The sequence below is a fragment of the Cariama cristata genome, unplaced genomic scaffold (genome assembly GCF_000690535.1).
Source record: "Cariama cristata isolate BGI_N322 unplaced genomic scaffold, ASM69053v1 scaffold17844, whole genome shotgun sequence".
Classification (NCBI taxonomy): domain Eukaryota; kingdom Metazoa; phylum Chordata; class Aves; order Cariamiformes; family Cariamidae; genus Cariama; species Cariama cristata.
Window position 1 is genome coordinate 77,927 of NW_009612535.1, and position 23,971 is coordinate 101,897.

Consider the following 23,971-nt stretch of genomic DNA (forward strand, 5'->3'; position numbering starts at 1 on the left):
CCTAGCACTTCCATGGTTTTGCTATATAACCTTTTCCTGTTCCATTATGATCTGAACAGCAATTTCAAATTTTCTGTGCCAAGTGTAAAATTTCATCCTAACATACATGCTTAGATTTCTGCACTACAAAGGTGCTCTCATCTAGTGTAACACAGTGTTTCTGAATGCTAGATCAGGCCTTGTGTTTCCACTAGTTCAAATGAACATAACAGAATGTTAGTTGCTTATCCAAAAATAAGATGGACTGAAATGCCTGGTGTCATATGCCATCAGTATGAGGAAAACCAGAAACATGTCTCCCACCAAACCACGTAAAGCAAAAACACAGAATAATTCAAGTAAGCAGGTAACTTATTGCAGCTTAAATAAAGGGACTGGGCATGCCATGACTCTCTGACCACTTGCCCGAACAGCATTTCTGCAACAGACACGACTAGTGCCAAGAGAACAAACTATTCTCTACCGCACGGTGCTTAAGCTCAACACCAAAACTATGAAAATGTTGTGGGCTATTAACATTTAACAATAGAATCATAGAATCATAGAATCATTATGGTTGGAAGAGACCTCAAAGATCATCAAGTCCAACCGTATACCTGATGCCACCCTGTCCACTAAACCATGTCTTGAAGTGCCACATCTAAACGTTTTTTGAACATCTCCAGGGACGATGACTCCACCACCTCCCTGGGGAGCCTGTTCCAATGCCTAACAACATAGGTATAGGTACATATAACTAACCCAATATGATATTTTTAGGAAGTCTCATCTGACCTGTCATGACATTGTCATCAGGGAAACTAACAGCTCACTATTACTGGAAGTCTGTACTGTTAGCACAAAAACATTTATACAAAATTACACCTTCTAGCAGGTATATAAATTCTGTACAATAGCCAGGACCCTGCATTACCTTTCAAAGGAAAGAAATTTAAATAATGACAGCCGGTCAACCCCTCAAGATTGACCAATGACTCTGAAAGACAGGTCTTCAGGTAGCTACCAAGTAAATAAATGCGTATTCAAAGACTGAAGGTGAGATAACCTTTTGCGCAATGAATCTCAAAAATATTGGTGGTTAGTATGACAAGGTCAAGAAAACACACAAGTTCAAATGGTTTCTCCATCCAATATCATTCTGCTTCTCAGTAACAATACAGTGCAGCACATAGACCATTTTAAGGGTTATTTTGAGATGCATTTTTTCCTTTGTTCAAAATCAGGCTACCTTACTGTCTTTAGTTTATAAATTGGTATTAAAGACAGTAGCTGTCAAGCTCATTAACTGTAACACATTTTCTTCTGCAAAATATCAAGAGTTCATATGCCTGCTGCGAAACGATATTATTCATAGTCAGATCTGACAAAGATCTGACAATTAAATGATGCTATCACCTAGGTCTGTAATTCTAAGAGAAAGAAAAAATATTTGGTATAATGAGCTATGAAGTCTAATACAGCACATATAGTATCATATAGCCACAGCATGCACTTGTATATAATATAAAATGCTCAAAAAGTGCAGGATCAGCATGAAAGCTATTCAGTCTGAATAACTTGTGCTCTAAAGTATCTTCAACGCTGCAGTTGTCAGGACACCATCCTGACAGATGTGATCTTAAATACTTGGCAGCTAATATCAATGAATCAAATGCACTGTGAAACTTCATGTCAACTGAAGAGCTAGCCTATTAGATAAATTACTTCCATCAAAAGCACTTGGATACAAGTTTGGAAGGCTCTTCTTCCACTACTTATTTAAACAACTTTAAAAAAATCTCCCCTGAAACTTCTAGTGTTTCAAAAGAACAAGTTTCATAATGAAAGCATAGTAAGACAACAATAGTTCTCAATAGTCAGAGAATTGCTAAATTTCTATAGTATATGAATGCTCAAAAAATTCAGTAATTTTTGCAAGAGCAGAGTTTTGTCCAGTTCCATTTTTATACTAACAATTGCTATCTCAGCAACAGTTTAATTTTTAATATTAACAAATAAGAAGAAATGGAGACTTTTGATAAGGACTCCGTTTGAGTTATATAACCAGTGCGAAAAATTTCTATTATGGTGTTAAATTACAGCAAATTGTAAGCCTCAAAACTGAAAGCAAGCAAAATCAAATTCTTAGCATAAAAGATGTCAGTTAAGCTCAGTGACTTTTTACTGTTATTTTATCATGAACAATACAAAATCATGAAAAGCATTTCCAAATTTTGGTGATTTTTGTCAGGCAATATAATTTTTTGCCAAAAATTTCAATCAATGGTAAAACTAGGAGACTTATATTGACAGGTTTCTCTGACAGTTAATATTATCATCTTACACAAATACAATGAACAAATAGGCTAAACTTACCATCACAGCAGGGTTTTTCACAGTGATACATGGAGTAGTAGCTCGGAGGGCTCCACTAACACCATGGTAGTATTTAAAACAGATCTTTATTTCAGCTGAAAACAAAACAAGAATCACATTAAACCCTTCATGACTGACCCTCGGCAAAAGAGAGACAATGAAAGAAACATGAGCATATGGGAGTCATAGTTCACTTCTGTTCACAGAGTCTGTTCGGGCAGTTGATACGTCTTTGCTGTAAAAGCACACAATAACTGTAACTGAAATATATTTTCTCTCAACCTGTAGAAAATTGGAAAACCGTCTCAAAGAAAGTCTGAATAGAGTTTTTGGTTAAAAAGCTTGTAAATGCTGCTTTTTTTTAAAAAAAAAAATCTTAACTATATTTCTACTCACTCAGTAAAAAACCAACAGCTCATTTTTTTCCAGTTCTTGCAGTGAGATGTCCATGGTCACTATAAGGTAAGAAAGGTCTAAGTATTCGCAAGCCATAGTTCACATGAAGACACTTTTGTGTGTTTTGTATGGGTCCAGAGGGAAGGAAAAGAGATCAGTATTGATCTCCGAAGACAAGTCCATTTCAACATAATACAGTTAATGTGAATTATAATTTTTCAGCAGATTTCTAAGTTGCAGATCAAAAAATAATTACACTTTTTATTCTCAAATTATTTAATCATATGAAAATTAAGACCTCTCTCTACAGCCTTATACACATAGGTGGATTTCAAACTGCCGATGAAAATGTTTAAAAGTACTGCATCTTGTATTAACTCCTCCAGATCCGAACTGATAAGATTTCCCTTTTTGTGTGACCTTTCAAACCTTTTACTATCATTTAGTATGCCAAACCAAAACCACTCCTGATCCTGGTAAAATAAGAGAATAAACAGACAGAACTTGAGGATGAGATAAAAAACTATAAAACTCAAGCTCTCAAAGTTTGGACATTAGCCCTACAGATATTCTGACATTCTGGTAGGAGAGGAGATGCAAGTATGGCTGATCATGGTGGAAAGCTATTAATATGCTGCTCAGTGTACTCCAGAAAGCTCATTCTATATGAATAGGGTCCATCATTCAGTGATCTGTCTTCAGAAATACTTCAACAGGAAATTAAGAATAGAGCAACTCCTTATCTCCTCTTTGTGTGTTGGGTCCTTCTGTTACTTAACAGACAAAAAGAGTAACTTACCTAATTCTGCAGCTTGTATTTCTGATACTATTTCAATATAATCAGCTATGGAAAAGGCTTACCAAGACATTTGCTACTAGGATGATTCTTGTCAGACTTTGGAAGGAGTTGCATGACATATCTGAAGGAAACCTGAAGCACTTTACATTGGAACACAGGAAAGGTAAACATTGCACCACGTTTCTGGTCCCACTGAATAAAGTTTTGTTTGCTAAACTGCATTTACTGCAAACGAGTATTACATTTAACCTAAGCCTGATCTCCATTGTTTCTCTGCATTCTTCCAACCCAGCAGAGCAGCTATAATTATGGCTGCCCTTGATCCTATAGGATTTCCCCTACCTGGAACAATGTCTCTGTTTTCCTTCTCCGTTTGGGTAACTCTTCTGTGTGAGGTTGACGAGGGTTTACCTCTGGGTACAGAAATGGCCGCAAGCAGAAGCAATGGCCACAGGCACGCAGAAATTACAGCAGACAGTTCAGATATACCAGAGGATATGCATGAAAGTTGTGGCGGTTCGGTTCCTCTGACTTGGTTTAACAATATGTCAGTACTCCTAAAGTACAAAACTGCAATGTTTTGTATAAGCTTTTGAGGCACCTATGGCACGATTCCTTCAGGGCTGAAGTATTTCATCACTGCAAGATAAATTACCACTTACCCCTACTCAGAAGGATTAGAAATCCATCCTGCAAGCCTGCTCAGCCAAAAAGGATTATTTATTTATTTATTTTTAAATTTGCTGCTGTTAAAGGTTAACATTTATTTACTATCTTCCTCCCAGAACAAAAAGGAGGCACCTTCAGAACTACCCTTCAAAGGAAAGTGTCTGGCTGACAGCGCCTCCAGGGACTTAAGAGGTAGAGAAGCTGCTGATCCCACTTCCTCCTCCTCACAGCTGGGTTCACACACACAGTCAAAACATGCTCTATTTAACACAAGCTTTACAGCAAAATTCAAAATGCAGACAGGATTTCTAATCACCTAAAAAGGTTTATCGGACCTAAAAATTTCAGGTCAGGATCTGCAGGTTATTCCTAAACTGAGCAATTCTGTTGAGCTACCAACAATGCTTATACCTAAATGGAGACACAAAAATTTCTAGCTCGCATAAAATTGAGAGTTTCAGCACTTGCAAAAGTTGGCAGGATTTATATCAAGTGCTGGACTCCCCGCATTGTAAAATGCACATGTTAAGTAACCAGGAATCAAGTCTTGAGCACCTCTTAATCACACTGTGAATGTATTATGACTACATGAGAGCACAGTAAGACAATGAACTATTCCACCAAGACTTCTCCTTTCCAGCTACATTGCTCAGTTTGATGTGACCCAAACTTTACTTTTCAGAGAGTTTCTGGAGCTGCTGTTTATTCGATCTCTTGTCACTGACTATCTTCTCTCAATCCATCACTTCTGAAAAGAACCTAGCAATGGAAAGGTTATCAGCTGCTGCTCGTATCCACAGACAATCCATAACATGATAGCAGAAAGAAGTTTGTTATATATTCTCACTACACTGACATGTACACTCCCCCTAAAAGCTAAAATGCAATGCTACCAGCTTTGCATTCTCAAATTTCTTTCTCTCAGTGACTTCTATGACCATACATTACTTTTCAATACCTGTATGTGGTTGGTGACAGAAGAAAACAATGTTTGATTCAAGAAATAGATATGAAGATTCCTTTCATATAAAGTAATTTTTTACAAAAATTCCTCAGGACTAATTGCTAGAAATAATTAGAAAGAGCAGAGCACTTAAAAAGCATGACATGGAGACTTTTCCCCCCAGTTCCTAACAGAAGCAGCACTGATTTAGTTTGGGCTTTATACAGCACTACACACAGGAGTGGCAAACCTGCTGTTGGCATTGTGTCGACACGGTTAACACAAGAGAAGCTATGCTTGAAATTCAGCATGAAATTAAGAAATGGGCTACCCATCACATGCATGCGGATATTGCAGAAATGAATATGGGTTTGCAAGACTGGATCTTGTACATAGCAAGAATACAATCCCTTCATAGTACCAGAGACAGATGAGTAATTTTTTTTGTGGCTAATAATGCCAGAAACTGCAGTTAATACTTAACAGTAGAAGAAACCTCACAGGAACCCTGTCAGTTCAAAACAGCTGAGGATCTAGCTTTTTACATTGCTTGTACTGTGTTATCAGAAAAAATGTTGATTAGAATACTTTTTTCTTGATGACTGATGGATTCCTGAGCTCCAAATAAATTGAAAATAGGTATCCGTGGCTGTTCACAATAGAACACATCTCAGCCTACAACCTATAACTAAGGCCCCATAAATATACAGACCTCTTCAGAAACAGTAAGTTCAGTTATCCGCAAACAGGACTTTAATATTTAGAGAGTTGAGCTCAATACCATATTAATACACAGGTTCCCTCTGAACTGCTCCATACTATAAACTGCGCAATAGCATATGTCACCTACAGAGTTTTCCCAGTTTCTTTCATTTCTCCTGCCACCTTGCTTTCATGTGTTTCCTTTAGGGGAAAACTTGCACTTTTTTTTTTTTTCTTTCCTACTTCTTCTTCCCTCAACAAATTAATTAGCTTGCTTTGTACGTAATGTGTAATGAAAAAGTTAATAGCAGTAAATCCAGCAAGGGAAAGACATCTGTAACTGACCACAGGACTATTTGCTGTTTCATTCAAGAAAAATATGACATTTCAGAACAAAAATTATTTTCATTCATGGGGGAAAAAGAAATGACTGTACCTAGCTCTGTGTTCTTGATACCACACATGCTCCACTGTCATTGACATTCCTCCAGATATCATACAGACTGCAAGAAATTCCTTCTTCATTTAAAAATAAGACAAAAATGAAATTAGGGTATCTATAATTCTTTAAAAGTTATCACACAGCTATATAAAAAGTGGTATATATGTTAATTAATCTGAACACTCTGTAAAACCAGTCTCCTCCTTTAAAAGTCATTAGCTGCTATCATTTTATAACCATAGTTTTATAGCTCAGGTCCATTACATAAAAATCTTGGAATTAACAAAGGTTTCTGGGACTCAAACATTGACATTTGAATTTCAAAAGAACTCCCGTATGAAATTATAGCATTGTACTTCCCTCTATGGACCATACACTCTTGCCTCTTCAATAATAAAGAGATCAGCTTACACCAAATAATAACTTGCTTTTAAAACATCACTAATTCCCCAAAGTCCTCCACTTTAGCTACCTTTTTACTGCCTTTAATACTTTAACTTTGCCTACGAAAAACTTGCTTCAGGATAGAAAGATATTCAGAATACATGAACTTGGAATACATAAACACATGAACATAATTCTGCAAGAATGCATTCTTTCCAGGAGACTGATAATTCAGGAAAACTAATGTGTTTGCTGCAAGAACAGTTTGCTCCGGATATACCTTAGTCAAATGGAATGCCTAATTTAGCGGTGGAATCACCCCACACTCCTTTGAGAAGGGATGGGCAGAGACAGCTCCAAAAGACAACTCAAATCCTAGTTGGGTTATAAAAGTCCATGGAGGTAAAATAGTGCTCCTGGTTAACTGCACAGAAACTGCACAGCAGCTAATACTTCCTGGACACCACAGCTAGATGCCAAAGTTACTTGGGCTGAATCCATGGCTCTCTGCAGATACAAACATATGCCCTCCAACATTCAATGAGGAAAAAGGTGACATCACATAAACTCAACCGAAAAATACGACAGCATGTTCTGTGGAACTTACTTAAGAAAACTTTGTCACCAGAACAAGTTAAGTCACTCACATTCAGACTTTACAAACCTATGAAGGAGATGCAATCCAGGGAAAAGGCACCGGGTTCAACTCTCATTTTCCCCAGCTGAACCCAAACACCTCATAGACAACTGCAGGAATTTCGAACTGCTGTGCACACCCTTCCAGTTGATTTCCTTTTCCTTAGCATGACAGTTCAGTGGACACAACTTTTTTGTTTGGACATTTAGCATTCTATTCCCTGCATCACTTTAACCACGCACCTTTTCCATTGCTTCCTACCGGGAAATAGCAAACACAGCAGCACAACACAAGTGCCAAAGCTGGCTGCCTCTGGGTACTTGCCATCTCTCTCAGCATGTATAGCATAGAATTTATTTTACAGAAGGAATGATAAAAAAACCAAACAAATCCAAACAAACAAAACAACAAAAAAAAACTAGAAAGTGACTTAAGCAGACTTACAGAAAGCTTTCTAGATAAACTAGGATCAATAACAGAAAATGTTTATGTCCCAGTGGTCTCTGTTCGTCTAAACTGCTTCAAAGGAAACTATTTGGACAAACAGTTGTTCAGCTAACAGAGCCTACCTAACGCTGCCAGCTCTCCTCACTTTGCTGTCACTCCAAGACATTCTTATTTACAGTCACGAGCATTGTCTATCATATTCCAGTTTGGCAAAGCATTTAATTATAATTTAACCTTTAAAACAAAACATTGGGGGTATTATGTGCTTAAGGAAGTCAACAAGGTTTGCCACAAATGTAAAAAAGATCTGATCCTGTTTCAGTTATTTGTTATACTCAAAAATAGCTGTTAACAGACAACAGATATAAATAGCAGAAGAATAATAGAAGTATTTCTAACTCGGTGAATGTGTTTATAAATAGGGTAGGGACAATAATCATGAGTCCCCAGACAGACCACTGAAAGGGCACTGGTTGCAGGGCGCTACACAGAGGAGTGTTCCAGGCTCAGAACAATTCCATGTGAGAAACCCATGACCTTTATAGCATCTAATTTAAATGGTCAAAAATATAAAGACTGGATACCAGTAATGACTTACGTTGATAGAACATTCATTAACATTGACCACTTTGGTCAAAACCACTAAAAATACTAAACTGTGCTCATATCTCTAGTAACAATAACTCTTTGCTACAACAGCCCTTGAAAGCTAAAAGCAGATCAAGTTCAATATTAAACTGATTTTTTTTCCTTCAATATCTATTAGCTTAGGGGAGCTGGGAGTCCGCCCTGCTAGCTACAAAGTATGGCAGTTTCAGTCTCAATACATTATTTTTGCAAAAGTTATAATTTCATGGAAATATGGACTGAATACAGAGAACTCCACATAAAACCTCACTTGTAACATGATACAAGTGTAATGCAAACACATATATTATCATGTTTTCTGAGTACATCTCATAGTCTACTCATGCCACAAACCCAAGATTTTAAGTACAAACCAGACAGCATCCGTGCAGTCACTGCATCCAAGTGTCATAGTGTGGCATCAGGAGTAATTTAACCACAAACGCCCTAAGGATGATTTGGAAATGATTGATTTGACAACACTGGCAGTCTCTGGATGAATCCCAACAGCTGCCACTATGGAATACTGCTCAAGATAAAGCCACAGTATTGGTAAAGAAAAATATATGTAAATCAATATATTTCTACTCTACTCACAGTAATGACTATGACATTGAATGTTATAAATAACAAGAAAGACATTACACTATAGGTAAAGTAGGTGAAGGTGTTTCTTGTGGACACTGTAATTAGTACTCATGGGACCAAGGCTATAATTTCCAAAAACAAGTGCAATACAGTCTCAAAGGAGGCTCTTGGCCTATGCCTGTCCTAATAAACCAGGCAGGGCCACGGGAGAGACTCCAATGCGAGCACACGACCATCCATACTGCTTAACAGTGACCAAGCATCCCTGACACAGCAGGAAGGGTTGGCTGTATGGGCGCAAGCCACGCTGTGTCACTTGCTCCCAGCAACAAAAAATAGCCCCTGGCCTGTTTTACCTCCTAGAACATGTACAGCTTTTAACTTCTGGGGTCTTTGCATATGTAAGTGTATAAGCACCAGTTACCTGTTGCATGACAGTGACTGTACTATACTGAATCTCCCTCCCATGGCACCTCCGACGTGACCCATCCTTCCCCATATTGCAGAAAACTGACTTAGAAGCCACAGTTTATAAATGAACAGCTTTTGTCAACTAGTCTTCATAAAATTCAAGGTTCCTTTCACATGCTTTTTCTATCGGCAGCCTTTCCGTGGATCATTTCACTCTATCTTTCTGCTAGCTCTGTTCTCCCTAAGGAATACCATCATCTCTGTTACATCACGATGCCCCAAAGGGAGCCCCTGCCATCCCAGACTCAGACTGCTATACCCAGAGAAACACTCCGCCATCTAAAATCATTCCTGGGACAATTTCAGCCTCTCTTGCAGCAGAGACTAAAGGTCCTGACATACTTAAGGACCTGAACAGTCTGATGCCATGCTAAATACCAGATGACCATACCAAATGTGAAAGCATTAAGCTGTGTTGCACCTTCACACTATTGCCACCTGTTCAGAATAATACTCCTTGAACTTGTTCTTTCCTTTTACAGGAGAATGATGAAAACTGTTTGCAGAGCTGCAGCCACATTTAGCAATCCTTCTATAGTTTACACAGTAGACAACTTGAGGGAGCTGTCCAATGAGTCATTGTTTTCCTTCCATCACATTTTAGCAAGCCTCAGAGCAGGATGTTTTAAAGCCACCTCTGCTACATGAGTAAGGAAACACCATCTCAGGCATGTTGATGCTCAAATTCACCTTCTTGAATCTCTAAAATGACTGAGTTCCCTTTCATGCTTACATGGCACTTCTGTTCCTTCCCCAGGGAAAAGAAAGAGGAACCCCTGCCTCCATACTGGTTGGCTCTACAGTTCAGAGCCACTCACTTGGACTCGAGGTGACATCTTAAGGACACCAACTATTTGTGATGGTGAGCTGGAGTTCTGACTTTGCAAGTATTTCCTTTCTCCTGTTCATACGCTTCCCCCCACCCCCTTCCTCAGTCACTCTCCTCAGAGGCTGCTTGTATTTCTGGCATACATTAAATTTCTCATTATTTCACTGTTGATTCCTTTGATTCTCCCTTCTCAGGGTAGAGTCTACAGAATTTTTTGTGTTGTTTTTTGTCTAAAGCCAAGTGAGAGTTTTCTTTGATCATCCTTGTTTTGCTATTTTTGGATGCTTTAGGGGGAATTAATATCTGGTTTTAGTATGAAGATGATGAGACTCTCCCTGCCCTTCTTTCTGCAGGTTGCTTGATCTAAATAGAGCAGATGGCAAACTATGCATTTACATATTACTTCCTTGGGAAACAGGAGATCCTGAATCCATAGGGAGAGATTTTAAGAGGAGTAAGTGGAATGACTGGAAAATTGATTTACAAGACTGCGGATACACAGTAATGCAAAATGAATAAAAATGTGTATGCAAGGCCTACCTTTAAACATAAGCATAGGTTCCACAGACCTCAGTGAAACTATTAATAAGTTTACAGTTATGCACATGGAAAAACACCTTCCCAAATTAAGGTGTAAGATGCTTTTCTTAAAAGCTACAAATCCGAGGATTGTAGAAGGAATCTGAGGCCAAATCCAGCTGACTCCCACAGATTAACATTAATGCAATTAAAATGGAAATACTCCTTCTGCATGAGATTCATTTGCATATGGCTTGTTAGCAATGCTATCATCCTCTGCACTTCGCCCTACAGAGATGAAAAGATATATAATGTCCCTAAGCTCTGACACTGCTAGGGAAAAATACAACCAAAGTCTTTGGGATAATGTGCATGCTGACTGATCTCAACTCATCATTCAATGTTAGTACTTCTAACATTGCACAGCGAGAACCCTGACAGCACAGCTCTTCCCACACCCAGCCTGGTGCCGCACCGCAGAGGCAGTAATGCTGTGCTCGTACCTGAACTGCGCAGCCACCTGCTGCGTTTGCCTGAGTTGTGATTTAGTGGTCTGAGGAATAAAAAAGAAAGAATAAAAAAAAAAGAGCAGCTGCCTGTAGTTGTATCAGAGTTGCTTCACCACCTATAAACTACAAGAAAAAGTCTCACTGAGCAAACATGGTCATGTATCTGTGGAGCCTTCCAGTTTAAAAAGTGGAATCAGAAATTCAGTTAAGTGTTTCAGGGCAATTTTTGGCCTCTCACTAGAAACACAAGTGTCACTGGTGACACATTTATCTGCCATACTAGGTGCTATAGCAACATATGCTCATAAATGTTCCTTTTTACAGTTCTCAGCTGCTGCGTAATTGCTTGTCTCTTGTTCATTGTATGGCAGCAGAACTGTTCATTAGTAAAGCTAACCACAACCAAAGAACAGATATCCTGCACCCTTTCTATCAGTTGGTTGCAAAGTACAAAGTCAGTTGCAGCTGATTTTAAGTCAAAACTACTAGTTCTTGAAGCATTAACCTAGGTTACTCACGTGAACTAAAAATGTTCAAGAGCCTCATCTCCATACATTATGGAGCAGCACATAACCAGCTAAAAGATACAAACATCCTTGAAGTCAAACTGCCTCTATTGGCAACAATACTGATAGAGTATATGTACAAGAAAGATGATGCAATGAACTCTTCTAACATACATTTTAATCTGCTTTAATATACCACTGTCTTTGGCACCTTGAAAGTTAATTATCTTGATATTTATTATTTTCTTGATCTTTATCTTCAGTTCGATCATGTTTTCCTGTAATGAACTCCTGAAATGGAATTTAATTTTATCATATTAAAGCTTTTTTTTTTTTTTGGTTAAAGAAATGTGCTGCGTAACGCATAGGGTAACTTTGGGCAAGATTCAATGATCAGTTCTAGAAATAAGAAGTTTTAATCATTATTTATAGTACAGGGTATACAACACCTCTTGAAATAAATGTATTGCTGTTATATCAGTTAATTAGAATAAAAATTTCTGCCAAGACATACAGTTAGCAGCACTGCAGTGTACAGTGAAGTAATAGAGTGGGAGTATATTTTTTTTATTTATGAAAGAAGATTCATTGCTGTAAGGCTAAACAGGCGGTAGAACAGCTCTCAGCTCTTTCAGGACTGATTGCCACTTTGATGCTTGGCATATCAGAGTTTCCAGCAAGCTCAGACACAAAATCCTAGGATTAGAACATCAACTTCTTTAGGGGATCATATACTTTAGATGGTAAGGTAGTTTCTTTTCATCAAAAAGCAAAAAACAAAGGAAAAAATAATAATAATTAAGAAAAAAAAAAAGACACAGCAGAGTGGCTTAGCTTCCTATAAATCCTGGTCACCTATGGGAGTGGCATAGCTCTTCGATTTGAAGCTTGGTTACCAATACTCACAGAGTTCAACTGAAGACTTTTTCTTCCAGTCATATAGAGACTCTCAGTATTTCAAAATTGCCTTGTGGATTTCCCAGCGCAGCAAAACTTCAGCTGAGAAATCCTGATGCAACTGGACAGGAGGCTGGCACTTCCTAGAAACAAATCTAACCTTCATACTAAGAAACATTAGCAATCACTACTAGCTTATTACCTTTTCCTTTGTCTGCATTTACCATTAATGTTCACCCAGCTGAAATTTTAAACTTCTTGGGAAGGGACTTAATTTTTCAATGCGTATATACTATACAACATTGCATGAGGCAATTTCTACATCCCTTAAAACTGAAGCATGCTGTCTAAGAACGTCCCTGGAATACAAACGTACATCTAAGCTCAACTCCATTTTTATAATGTCCAGAAAAGACACTGGAAAACGCAGCCCCTTAGAGCAATACACTCAATTCCTTCAGTTTATCAGAGGAATTGACAAAATGGGTATGAAATGCCATCCTCTTGACTTGCCTTGACACAAAGGCATGCTTGCCTTTGGCTACGCATTGGATAAATAGGTACTCACATTCCATAAAATAGGGGCCAGGTTCAATTCGCCACACAATTTGTCCTTTTTGCGTGCCAGTCACTCCCCGATTCTTGGAATCCCAGAAATTGGCTGGAGAGTTCTCATCTGAAAGAGGAAAGCAAAAAAAATATTATAAAGTAGTATTTATAATAGCACTTTTCTTGGTTTTCTGTTTCAAGAGGCCCAGATATGAAAAATTACTTGTATTAAAAAATTTTTTTTAAAAAAATTAAACTAATTGACAAAAGATAAATGGCTTCACTTTCACAGTTGATAGATCAATTTATGCAGGGTGAGCAGACATACGCACAGCCAAAGTAAATATATGGTTTCCTGCAAGAGGTGACCTGCCAAGGTAAAGTATTAAATTCCAAAACTTCCCTAACTCAACAGAGAAGCTATTGAGAAAGTATAGCTGACTGAAACTTCATCACACCATTTTATTCAGCAGTCCTGCTCTGTGATGTGAAAAATCTAGCCTTCATTGCCCAGATAGGAAGTACGGAATTGCAACTACAGGTATCAAGACTTATTTCAGTTTTTAATATATTCCTATGTTTTAGAAACTAGTGAGAATATTTTTATACATACCCCCAAAAATCTGAAACTTTCAGTTTCCTGACTGGTACAGTATTATTCCCTATCAGTGCAGCCGAGTTAGAGGCTCAAAGTGCAGAACTGTCACTCAGGAAGCCAGAGATACAAATGAGAGATTCAGCAAAATACATTTAAAAGAGAATGGAGAAGCAAACAGTAAGTACCTGCAGCTCAGCTTACCAGTATCAATACCTTCCCCTCTGGAACTAAGCTTTTTGTCCTAACAGTAACAAACACAGGCCTTGGGGTTTGTTTTGTATGTACCGGCCTGTATTCAGGCACCCAGAACACTGCATGAATGAAAGAAAACCAGAGTGAGAAGCTGTTTGAAAGGGCAAAAAGGTTAGCTACGATGACCCAGAGGAAGCTGATATAAATCCAACTTAACTCTTTTGTACAGGAAGTTCTTTGGAAGTATGCATCATAGCGCTTTATAAGTGAATTTAGGCAGTTGTTTTTTAATTAGACAATTATACCTGTGACCTCAAATACAACATCCTAATTCTTTCCAGTGGTACTCGATATTGCTTAGTCTTAAATGAAAAAAAATAAAAATCCTGTTTTAGTACATACATTTGAACGCATTCTGCAATCTGAAAAAGACTTCATTAAGAACTTAGTCTACTGTGGCTTTGTTCATGAAGCTCCTGCCCATTCAAGCATATTTTCTTTGTACTTTGGTAGGAACTCCCACATAAATAAGATTACAGAACTGTCACCTACATTTTAGAAATCCATATGCTATTTATGAAAGAGTAATAAACAATGCAGCTTTTAAAAATAAAAACTTACTCTAAAGCTGCTCTTTCTCAGTTTCATTCTGACTGCTCATCTCAGCGTATGCATGGTAACTCTACTGAATCACGATTAGTGCAGTCTATACATTCACATCCCACCAAACTGACATGCAAAGCATTACCAGACAGATGCTGGACTTCTGTGATTACTCAAGAGTAAGTTATGCACCCTGTCCACAACCTGGAAGAGCTCTGGAGAGTCAAGAGGCAGCCATGGCAAGCTACTGACATTTTCATGCCTACAGGCATGGGCAACTTTGAGAATTTTTGGAAAGCTGTGGTCTGAACACCTCAACATCATGACAAGTCCAGAATAGTTTCATAATTATCTCAGTGACAACAAGAAGGGACAGGAGGGTTCTCCTAACGTCTGTGTTCCTCAAGCATATAATACCCTCAGGTTTAACTTTTCACGTGGAATCATCATGACAGTACATAAACTGCATATACCATAAAGTCAGGCATACAGGCAGCAAAAACTTAAAATACGCATACTTAATTCTTCATTACAGCAAAAAACTTTCTGAGTAAACAAAGCTGTATCTCACCCATGTATTTCTTTTTTTTCAAAGCTATATAAAGAGGAACTCTGAAAGTACAGCCTGTAAATCATCCTATGGGCCTCAAAAAAAAAAATCCCGTATGTTGCTTGCGATAACACTTTAACCAAAACAATACACTGTTGACTTATTTATTTACTGTTTCATTTTTTAATGTGCCATCCATACCCAAGGCCCTACTATTATCTTCCACAGACAGAACTCTAGAAAGCCATAACGTATAGCTTAACTTCGAGCAAATCTACACTAGTGCCTGTTTTGGTCCACCATGCAAACTCGGTTATCCAAACCATCGCTACCAAGAGCGAGCAGATTCTTTAAAAATTCCACAGTTATCTAAAACACAGATAGTTTTAAATTATTCAGTGTTCTCATTATGTCTGGGTAAATAAAGATGTGTTGTATGACAAAAAAAAAAAAAAAACACACACCAAAAAACCAACCCCTCCCCTAACATGCTCTAGTTCTGAATTTCTGTATTTAATCAACTGCAGAAGAGTATGTTCATAATTGTACACAGATATTCGGTATACTATAACCATAAACATGACATTTTTTATTTTTATCTTGTTCAATAAATCAAGGAACTCTGAAGCAATGAATTATGCATTTAACAGTGAGATTTCCAACATTAAGGCACAAGCAATTGTTCTTTGTTTTTTAAAATCAGTAACTAAGTAAAGTCAATGGTAATTTTTACAGGGACATTAGTGAGCTTCAGAAAAGGTCCTACCTGAACTAAGTCTCAAATTCTGACCTTACACTTTATTTAATAAAATCCAGCATTTAAGAAAGGGCCTGGATTTTCAGGTCTTTTATGAAGGAATAGTCTCCTCTGCAGCAATGAAGGCTAAATCATTGATACTCTGCCCACAGGCACACTGCCATTGCAACAGAAAGTGGTGGAGACAGAGGGATGAAAAATGCTGACAGACCACTGCCTGTCAGCAATTGACTCAAATTACAGAATTTATTTTGGACAGCTTTGATTTTCTTCTGAAACAGATTTTTTTTCCCTACTTTTATGATGTTTTTCACACGAGGGAAAAAAATAACATTACTAATGCATATGGAAAAATAACTTCAAACCTCAATTCATGGATTTTAAAAAAGAAACTGAAGAGAACAAAAAAAAAAAATCAAACAGCATGAAAACATTAAAGTACACAATATTGCCAAAATTTACTTATCAACACTACAATGAAAAACAGTTAAACAGTGATAGTCTTGGTAATATTCAGCTATGCAAAAGAAAAAAGTGTTTGAGAGCACAAAAAGCAGTGTCAGAATTACCACTACCTCATCTCTCCTCTTCCTCCAAACATATATATGTATGTACCTGTGTATATACACACTCTCTCTCTCTCCCCCCCCCATAGGAACTTCAATTCTAAGAAGATGTGGTCTCCTTTTAGCACATAATTGTTGCTGTTTGTGAAACTGGCGGCTGTTCCAGAATCTGGGCCAAAGAGTAGATATAAATATCCCTTCCCAGAACATAAAATATGCAACAAAATACTGTCTTACTGCATTGGTATCTTGTCCAGTGAGTCTACACTTCTGAAAGAAATAAAACAATGCAAGATGCACGGTATCTTTCTATCTTCAATAACTCTTAGACACAAAATATTACAGAAAGTAACATATTTTTCAGAGCTGCCACTGCTGCACACATCAGTGTATGCGAAGACATTCTACCATGAAAACTGGGTAGTAATCAATATATCACTGTGTGGAACTTCACACTGACTAGTGCTCCTTGAAACCACTATAAAGCAAACGTGTTCTGAGTAATAATGTTTTCTTTATTTAACTGCTAAGAAATCTGCCAAACTTGGTATTTTTCCACTTTGAGGCTTCACTATCATTACACCACCCTTTAAGGCAAGTTGGATACCAATGGCATCTGTGATACCCACAGCCTATCCTCTCAGTGTCAGCATTGTAGTTCTCCACCTGTGTCCACAGCTCTGCCCTGACGTGACAGTGAATTGGATGCAGCTCCCTCTGGCATGTGTCAATTCGGTATGGCTATCTTATGTGAAAAGCAATATAGGAGTACTGGATAAATGGATGAACAGTGCAATGAAAGAAGGTGGTACCATTTTTACAGAATTAGTTTTCACAATAAAATTATGCCCACAAAAGACTAAGAGCCATAAGAAGCTCCAGTATGCCCATACCTTTTCTGTACTGGGAGCCCAGAACTGAACCCAGCACTCAGATGTGTCTCACCAGTGCTGAGTAGAGGGGAAGGACCACCTCCCTCAGCCTGCTAGCTAGGGCCCTTCCTAACGCAGCCCAGGATGCCAGCGGATGACCTAGGCACACTGTTTGCTCTTATTCAACTTGTTGCCCATCAGAACCTCCAGGTCTTTTTCTGCAAAGCTGATTTCCATACGACCAGTCCCCATTCTGTCCCAGTCTCAGGAGTCATTCCTCCCCAGGGGCAGGACTTGGCATTTCCCTCTGAACTTCATGATATTCCTGTTTGCCCATTTCTCCAGCCTGTCTGAATGGCAGCACAAACATCTGGTTTATCAACTGCTACTCCCAGTTTTGCATGAGAATGTTACGCGAGTGTTGAAAGCCCTGCTAAGCCAGTATCTGACATCAGGGATCAGGAGGCTTCTGTAGACGCCACTTTTTGGTTTTTGTGTCTTATCGCTTTCAATATTTCTGTTTTAGAATAAAGGATAAACTACCTGAAATCGATCACCTTACAGAGTCATCTTGCATAGCTCAAATCAACAAATAAATAAATATGATACAGTCTTCTATAAGACACTTAAAAACCAAGAACTGCTACCAATTAATACCTGAAACAAGCCTTATAGTCCCAGTGTACAGACTTGTCATATGCAAACCAATGCTCATCTTCTGGTCCCAGTTTCTGTGGTCAGTAGTGTTCGGTTATGTGACAAAAGGCTTGTCTCCATGAATACAAAGGATTTTTATACTTTAACTACCAAAACATTATAGAATTCACAAATTCCTAGTGTGGAAACATCACAGATTGCTTACTGCATAGGAAAAAATTTAAAAGTTCCCTATAGCAATCTAAGAGCTTCAAACTTGCATGCTGATCTCTTTTCTGTAACACATTTTATAAAGACACTTATATCAGAGCTCAGAGAGAAGGTGATGCTTAACAGATTCTGAATGTCACCAAATGGTTTTAATTATACAAAATTTTACAATTGTCATCTTTCACTACCATATATGGGTATTCTAATGCACAGCTCTTGAAAAATCCATACAGCTTAGCTCAGAAAAGATCAATCATGATGGTAACACCTTTGTATCCCTGCATAATTCTGTTATCCTCATTTGGGATTTACATCCCAATCTCCACTTTTTCATCCCTTTCTGGAAGATGAAAAATCTTTTGAAGTGTTTGTATTGTTTATTCTTAAAATTTTTAATTAAGTTCAGATTGTCAAAATGTTGACTTCCTTAGCATTTTAGGTTAATTTTAATAAATTCTTGGGCACTGAAGATGATGCATGTGATTCATCCAATTGTTAAGAGGAGTGTTTGTGCTCAGCCTGGTGAAGCTTATAAAGCATTGATCTAAATGTTATTTCTCTTGTCAGGTGTGCCTTTACAGTATGTATCAGAGGAGCTGGAAGGCTGGAAAGAAGCAAGGCTATGTATAGCTTTGTCTTAAGCTGAGAATCATGGATCTGCCACCAGTTTCTCTTATAAGCATACTACTGAGATTGGTCATCCCTTATCTACTTTACTCTGTCATTTCACTCAGTCTTTAAAATTAACAGGTTTGTAGTTAGTCTGCATAGGAGGATATTTCTGAACTTAATTTTGAGCCAATCACCAGAAGATCTCTAGGATGCTATTTTCAAATGTAAAAGAGAAATCTGATTTACCTGCATTTTACTGCATGACTTCCAAAACCTCAGTCCCTGTGCCAGTAAGTGCAATCCACATTTTGGTGTGAGTGCAGTCTTCCAAGCAGTAAAAGAGACTGTCACCAAAATGTAAGATTAGCAAGAACATTCTAAAGAGTACTTACTGTGGAGTTTGAGCAACTGACTAGGAAAGTCTGTAACACTAAATTTTGTGCAATATTTTCACTTTGGAAACCTCTAATAATTTTAATTCTAGAAATACTAAAAAAAAAAAAAAAGACTAAAAATAATCTGAGGGTAATAATTAAAGAAGTAGCACAATGTTTACTGAACTAATGAACTAAATCAATTTCTCCCTTATATCCAAAATATGCTTAAAGGCAATTGAAAACCACATCAGGACACATTTAAAGGAGAAGACAAATTTTATCACCTGAGGGAGGCCTCACTCCTTTTCTGGAAACCCAGCAAGTAAATTAACAATTGCAAGGCAGAGCTTCCATCGCAAGCAATTATTATAATAAAATCACATGATGTCAACCCATTTAAAATACACTACATATCAGTTACTACCATACAAACAAATATTAATCCACTAGGTACAGCTTACATTCTGTGATTTTTCAGAATTCCCCATCTCAGTCTGAACAGTTCACGGGCTTTCTGGTGGAACCAAAACATTTCTCACAGAAGACAGCACTAGTGTATGCAGTACATTGCTGAAATTAAAGATCAACACTTTAATTTCACTAGTTTCAACTTCTAGCCTTACCTGGCCATTCCAAAGGATGCCTGTGGATCCTAAACTGCATTCCTCCATCTGAGCCCAATTAACAAACTGAAGAATAAAAAAAAATTAACATTTTACAGGGTGGATCCTGAAAATAGCATCCTGGTTCCCAATCACAAACAGTATTTTCTACAAAAGTTGCCTTCTGGATCCAGTCAGTGCAGCTCAAGTTTGGAGGCTGTAGCTCTGTATTAGCACTGTTGCATAATCTCAGCTCCACGAGGCGCGTCTGTCCTCTCCCTTCCTCTTGTCATTTGAAGGAAAGAGTTTTAGAAGGATGTTCTCAAACTCCCTGGCAGTTTCTAGCAGTTACACACAATTGTCTGCCTCTTCTCCTTTAATCAAGGGTTTATCTAGGTTCAAACAGCCCGTGTTAAAACATAAAGTATTACGTCCTTCAAGCTCAGCTATTTGCAGTCACTCCCCTCCGAAGGGTACAGGATGCCGAAGCCCCATCCTCCCTCCACTTCCTTCCTCGCCTTGTCCATGGGAGGATTCCTAAGCACGGCCACAGCCCCGCAGCACAGGGCGGGCTGATGTAAACAGGAGAATCGTTAAATCCTAGAAATGACGGCCAGACAGCCACAGCAACAAGCGCAGCAGGAGCTCGCTGGAAGTGCTGGCTTTTGTTTACTCAGTATTTCGCTCTCCCGCATGACTTCCCCACAAATCCAGTTATTTTAGAGAAGATGAGACTGCTCCGTGATATTTGGCTGGGATGAAGCTGCCTTTAACCCAGGATAACACTGCACTGGGCTCTTCTGAGCAGAAGGATAGGCAGGTGGCACAGAGTTGCTATTACTACCTCTCCTTTTCCAGGTTGGTAAATGCCACCTTAGCGCAGGGGCTCGGACAAGGCTCCATTGTGCCAGATGCTCTGACTGCTCACAAACCTCCTGATGGATGCTGGCAGCTGACATAAAACTCCTTCAACTTATGGCAAGGACCCAAACTGTGCTACAAGAACAAAAAGGGTACTTAAAAGGTATCTTTGCAATCTGGTCCATAGTCTGCAGATCGAGTCCTTCACAGCACACATTTAATTAAATTGTATGTTTGTGGAGCACTAGGTTCAAGCTCTCAAGGCAAATCTTGGTTTTTCTATTAATAATCAGATTTAAAAAAAAAAAAAAACACAACAGGGAAAAAACCCAACCCCTTAAAGGAAAATTTGTTCATACTCTGCTTGAATACTTTCCAAAAAATGCTTCCAGTGAAAGAAATTAAGATGGACTCTTTGCTAACGAAGAACTGAAAGCTACTGTATTACTTTATGTTTGCCTGAGCAACTCTAGGAATTGTATTTTCAAAGGACAGGAGGGGAAAAAACACCAGAACTGGATTATTGTAAGAGAAGTTTTAAAACACTGTTGTGTACTAAATGGCTGGAAACTGTTCTCTCTTGAATGCCAACAGAGCAACACTCCCAAAAGGTAAAAACAAAATTCTTGGACAGTCTTAAAAGCTGCCTAAGCAGCTACTAAATCCTAATACATGCTATCACAGGTGTCTTTTCATAACACTTTGGAAAACTTGGATAGTAATGAAAATATAAGACACAAATCTTCAGCTGAGAAAAGCAAGGGCAGAAAAGTAAGAGGCAGAGAAAGGTACAACAGATGCTCTTACAGCCTCACACAGGAGAGAAGCAGCTGTTGGGGCTCTTCATGAAGGTGATGGGGCACTGCCAGAGGCTGCACTCTGAACTCCAGCCTCAAGGCAAATATCAGCCTTCTGGTGACACAGTCCTGCTATATTAGCAGTGAAGGATCACCATCATCTATATTCAGAGATTTAATATCATGATCCAGGGTCAAAAAAACAGGGATGTGTTTGTTCCTCACTGCACAGCAGCAATTTGTTTCCTTGCACAATCAAAATTAAAGTTCACATACCTTCACTTACTGCCCCTGCGTTGTGGGCAAGAAGAGGAAAGATTTCACTCACATTCCCTTGGGTGCCCTCCATGACCCCCTACCTACCACATATATTATGTTGCTGACGTTTATTGCACTCTATTACTTTACGCAGCAAGAGCAATTATTCATTTTTCTATGTGTGACTGGCAGGATGGTCAGGAATAAGCTGTACTTCTCTAACGCTTCACTCCTACTTCAGCTGCAGAGCAAAGGTGGAAGCCATACCATACACCCCATCCAAACACTAAACAATGAAACCTTTTTGGTATTGAAGCTTAAATATGTGAGTGGCAAGATCCTTGTTCTCATTTTCATATGCAACTTTTATTCTGACACTGGCCATGAGGTGGACTATTTCCTTCTTTTTCAAGAATTACACCACTGCATTTTGTTTCCTTCTATATGTACATTTCAACGTGGGGATCAGAACATCTCCATGTGCTCTCACACAACATGATATTTCAAGGCACAGCAGCAGCTCAATGCAGAATGATACCCAAAGATACCCCCAAAAAATACGAGTAATTTTTTTAGACATACAACACAGTACAATGGCAGGAATAAAGTGGAATTCCACTTCTCTGTATTCAAAGTAAAGACATCATTAAAATTCAAAGCATTCAAAGACAAGAATAAATCCTTTCACCCATCTCACTGGCAAAAATTCAAAAGTGTAAGAATAGCAAGGAAATGACCTCAAGCTTAACCTCTTTCCTGAAAATCTTATTAATCCTCCTCCATAAAATGATGTGCATTTTGTTCCCATCTACACTTCAGGTTTCGCACACGTGCCAGTCCCCTGGCACAAGCACTCTGTGCAGCGTAGGTCAGCAACCAGCTGACCAGGCTCACCTGGAAGCCAGATCCTACACAGCACATACACAACGCTTGGGTGTTTCTGCAATGCACCACAAAAGACAGGATACTATGAGAAAGGCATAATGTTAGATAAAAAATTAAGCTAGAGAACAATACTGAATAAACTCTGACAGACGGTACAGCACACCCTTAGACATAATGGCCATTAGATGCTTGATCATATTGTGGAAAAGTCCCTACATCTTTGCAAAATGCTAATAAATCACCTACCATTTAGTTCACTGAGGTCCAGCTGGCTGTATTTGGGGGTAAATGTAGCATGGAGGATGCTTCCACCTCCTCCTGAAGGAAGCACCACACAGCTGAGGCAAGAGCTGCACCACCTCTCATGTCAACTCACAATCATCTCATCTGCTGATGGTTTGGGGAAGATGACGTCTGCAGGAGATGGAGACAGCCTGTTCCTCAGGGAGAAAGCCAAAAGCAGGAGCCACCAGGCAGGGAACAGTTTGGAAATTCAGATGTAGGCCACCAATGGTTACTGAAGTTCTACTACACTTGTAATCTAACATACTAGAGTAACTCAGTGGGTTATCATATTATAAAGATTAAAGAATAGGAGGATAGCAAAGATGCAAGCAATATACTGAGCAAAAGGGGAGCCTGTAGCATCATCATTGACACTTTCAGAAATCTTTTTGCCTTTTTTTTTTTAAGCACTTCATTGTGTCTCACACCTTTTTAAAACTCTGATACAAACCCATCTTCACAACTGTAATTCCTTCTCAACACGCTCCTGTCTGTGATAGCCAGTTCCCCACCATATCCCCAAACACATTCCAACACTCCCACAACCTTGTAGCTTAAAGGTGATTATCTTGCTTTTAATGGTAGCAAGTCCAAGAAAAACAAACAACAAAAACAACTCTGTGTGTACAAGTATCCTAAAGGCCTGTTTTTCTGGGACAGGACTGTTTAGCAAATCTAGAAATACAAGCCATTTTTCCTTAGTTAACTGTAAAAGGTAATTTTGGCGGTAAGTACTGTCAGAGCTAAATGTTAAAAAAAAGCTTTTCTGTGTCCTATTTAATCTGCCAGTCTAAGTTTATTGTGGAATGTTTTTCATCATTTTCCGTCTCGACTGCAACCTAATATGGTGTCAGATAAGCACTTGTTTGCTGGCAGTTCATGAGCTGCTGAGCTTGCTTGAGCTGCACGCAGAAGAGAATTGCAGCTTCCCAAGAATAAAGGGCATGCACTTTTATCTGCGACCATATTCCTATCACAAGTCTTTGCCAGAGAAGCTAGAAAATATAACAAAGTATTCCT

The 23,971-nt window shown here is 38.5% G+C and overlaps 1 protein-coding gene across 1 annotated transcript in view; it reads right to left on the bottom strand.

The window, feature by feature from the left end:
* HECW2 (HECT, C2 and WW domain containing E3 ubiquitin protein ligase 2) overlaps window positions 1-23,971 on the bottom strand; it is a 110,096-nt gene that overhangs the window by 64,655 nt on the left and 21,470 nt on the right. Inside the window, exons 2-3 of the mRNA XM_009698695.1 lie at window positions 13,289-13,396; window positions 2,356-2,450 (exon numbers count right to left, since the gene is read on the bottom strand). Of these exons, the coding sequence (XP_009696997.1) occupies window positions 2,356-2,450; window positions 13,289-13,396 (203 nt within the window). The remainder of the gene's footprint in view (window positions 1-2,355; window positions 2,451-13,288; window positions 13,397-23,971) is intronic.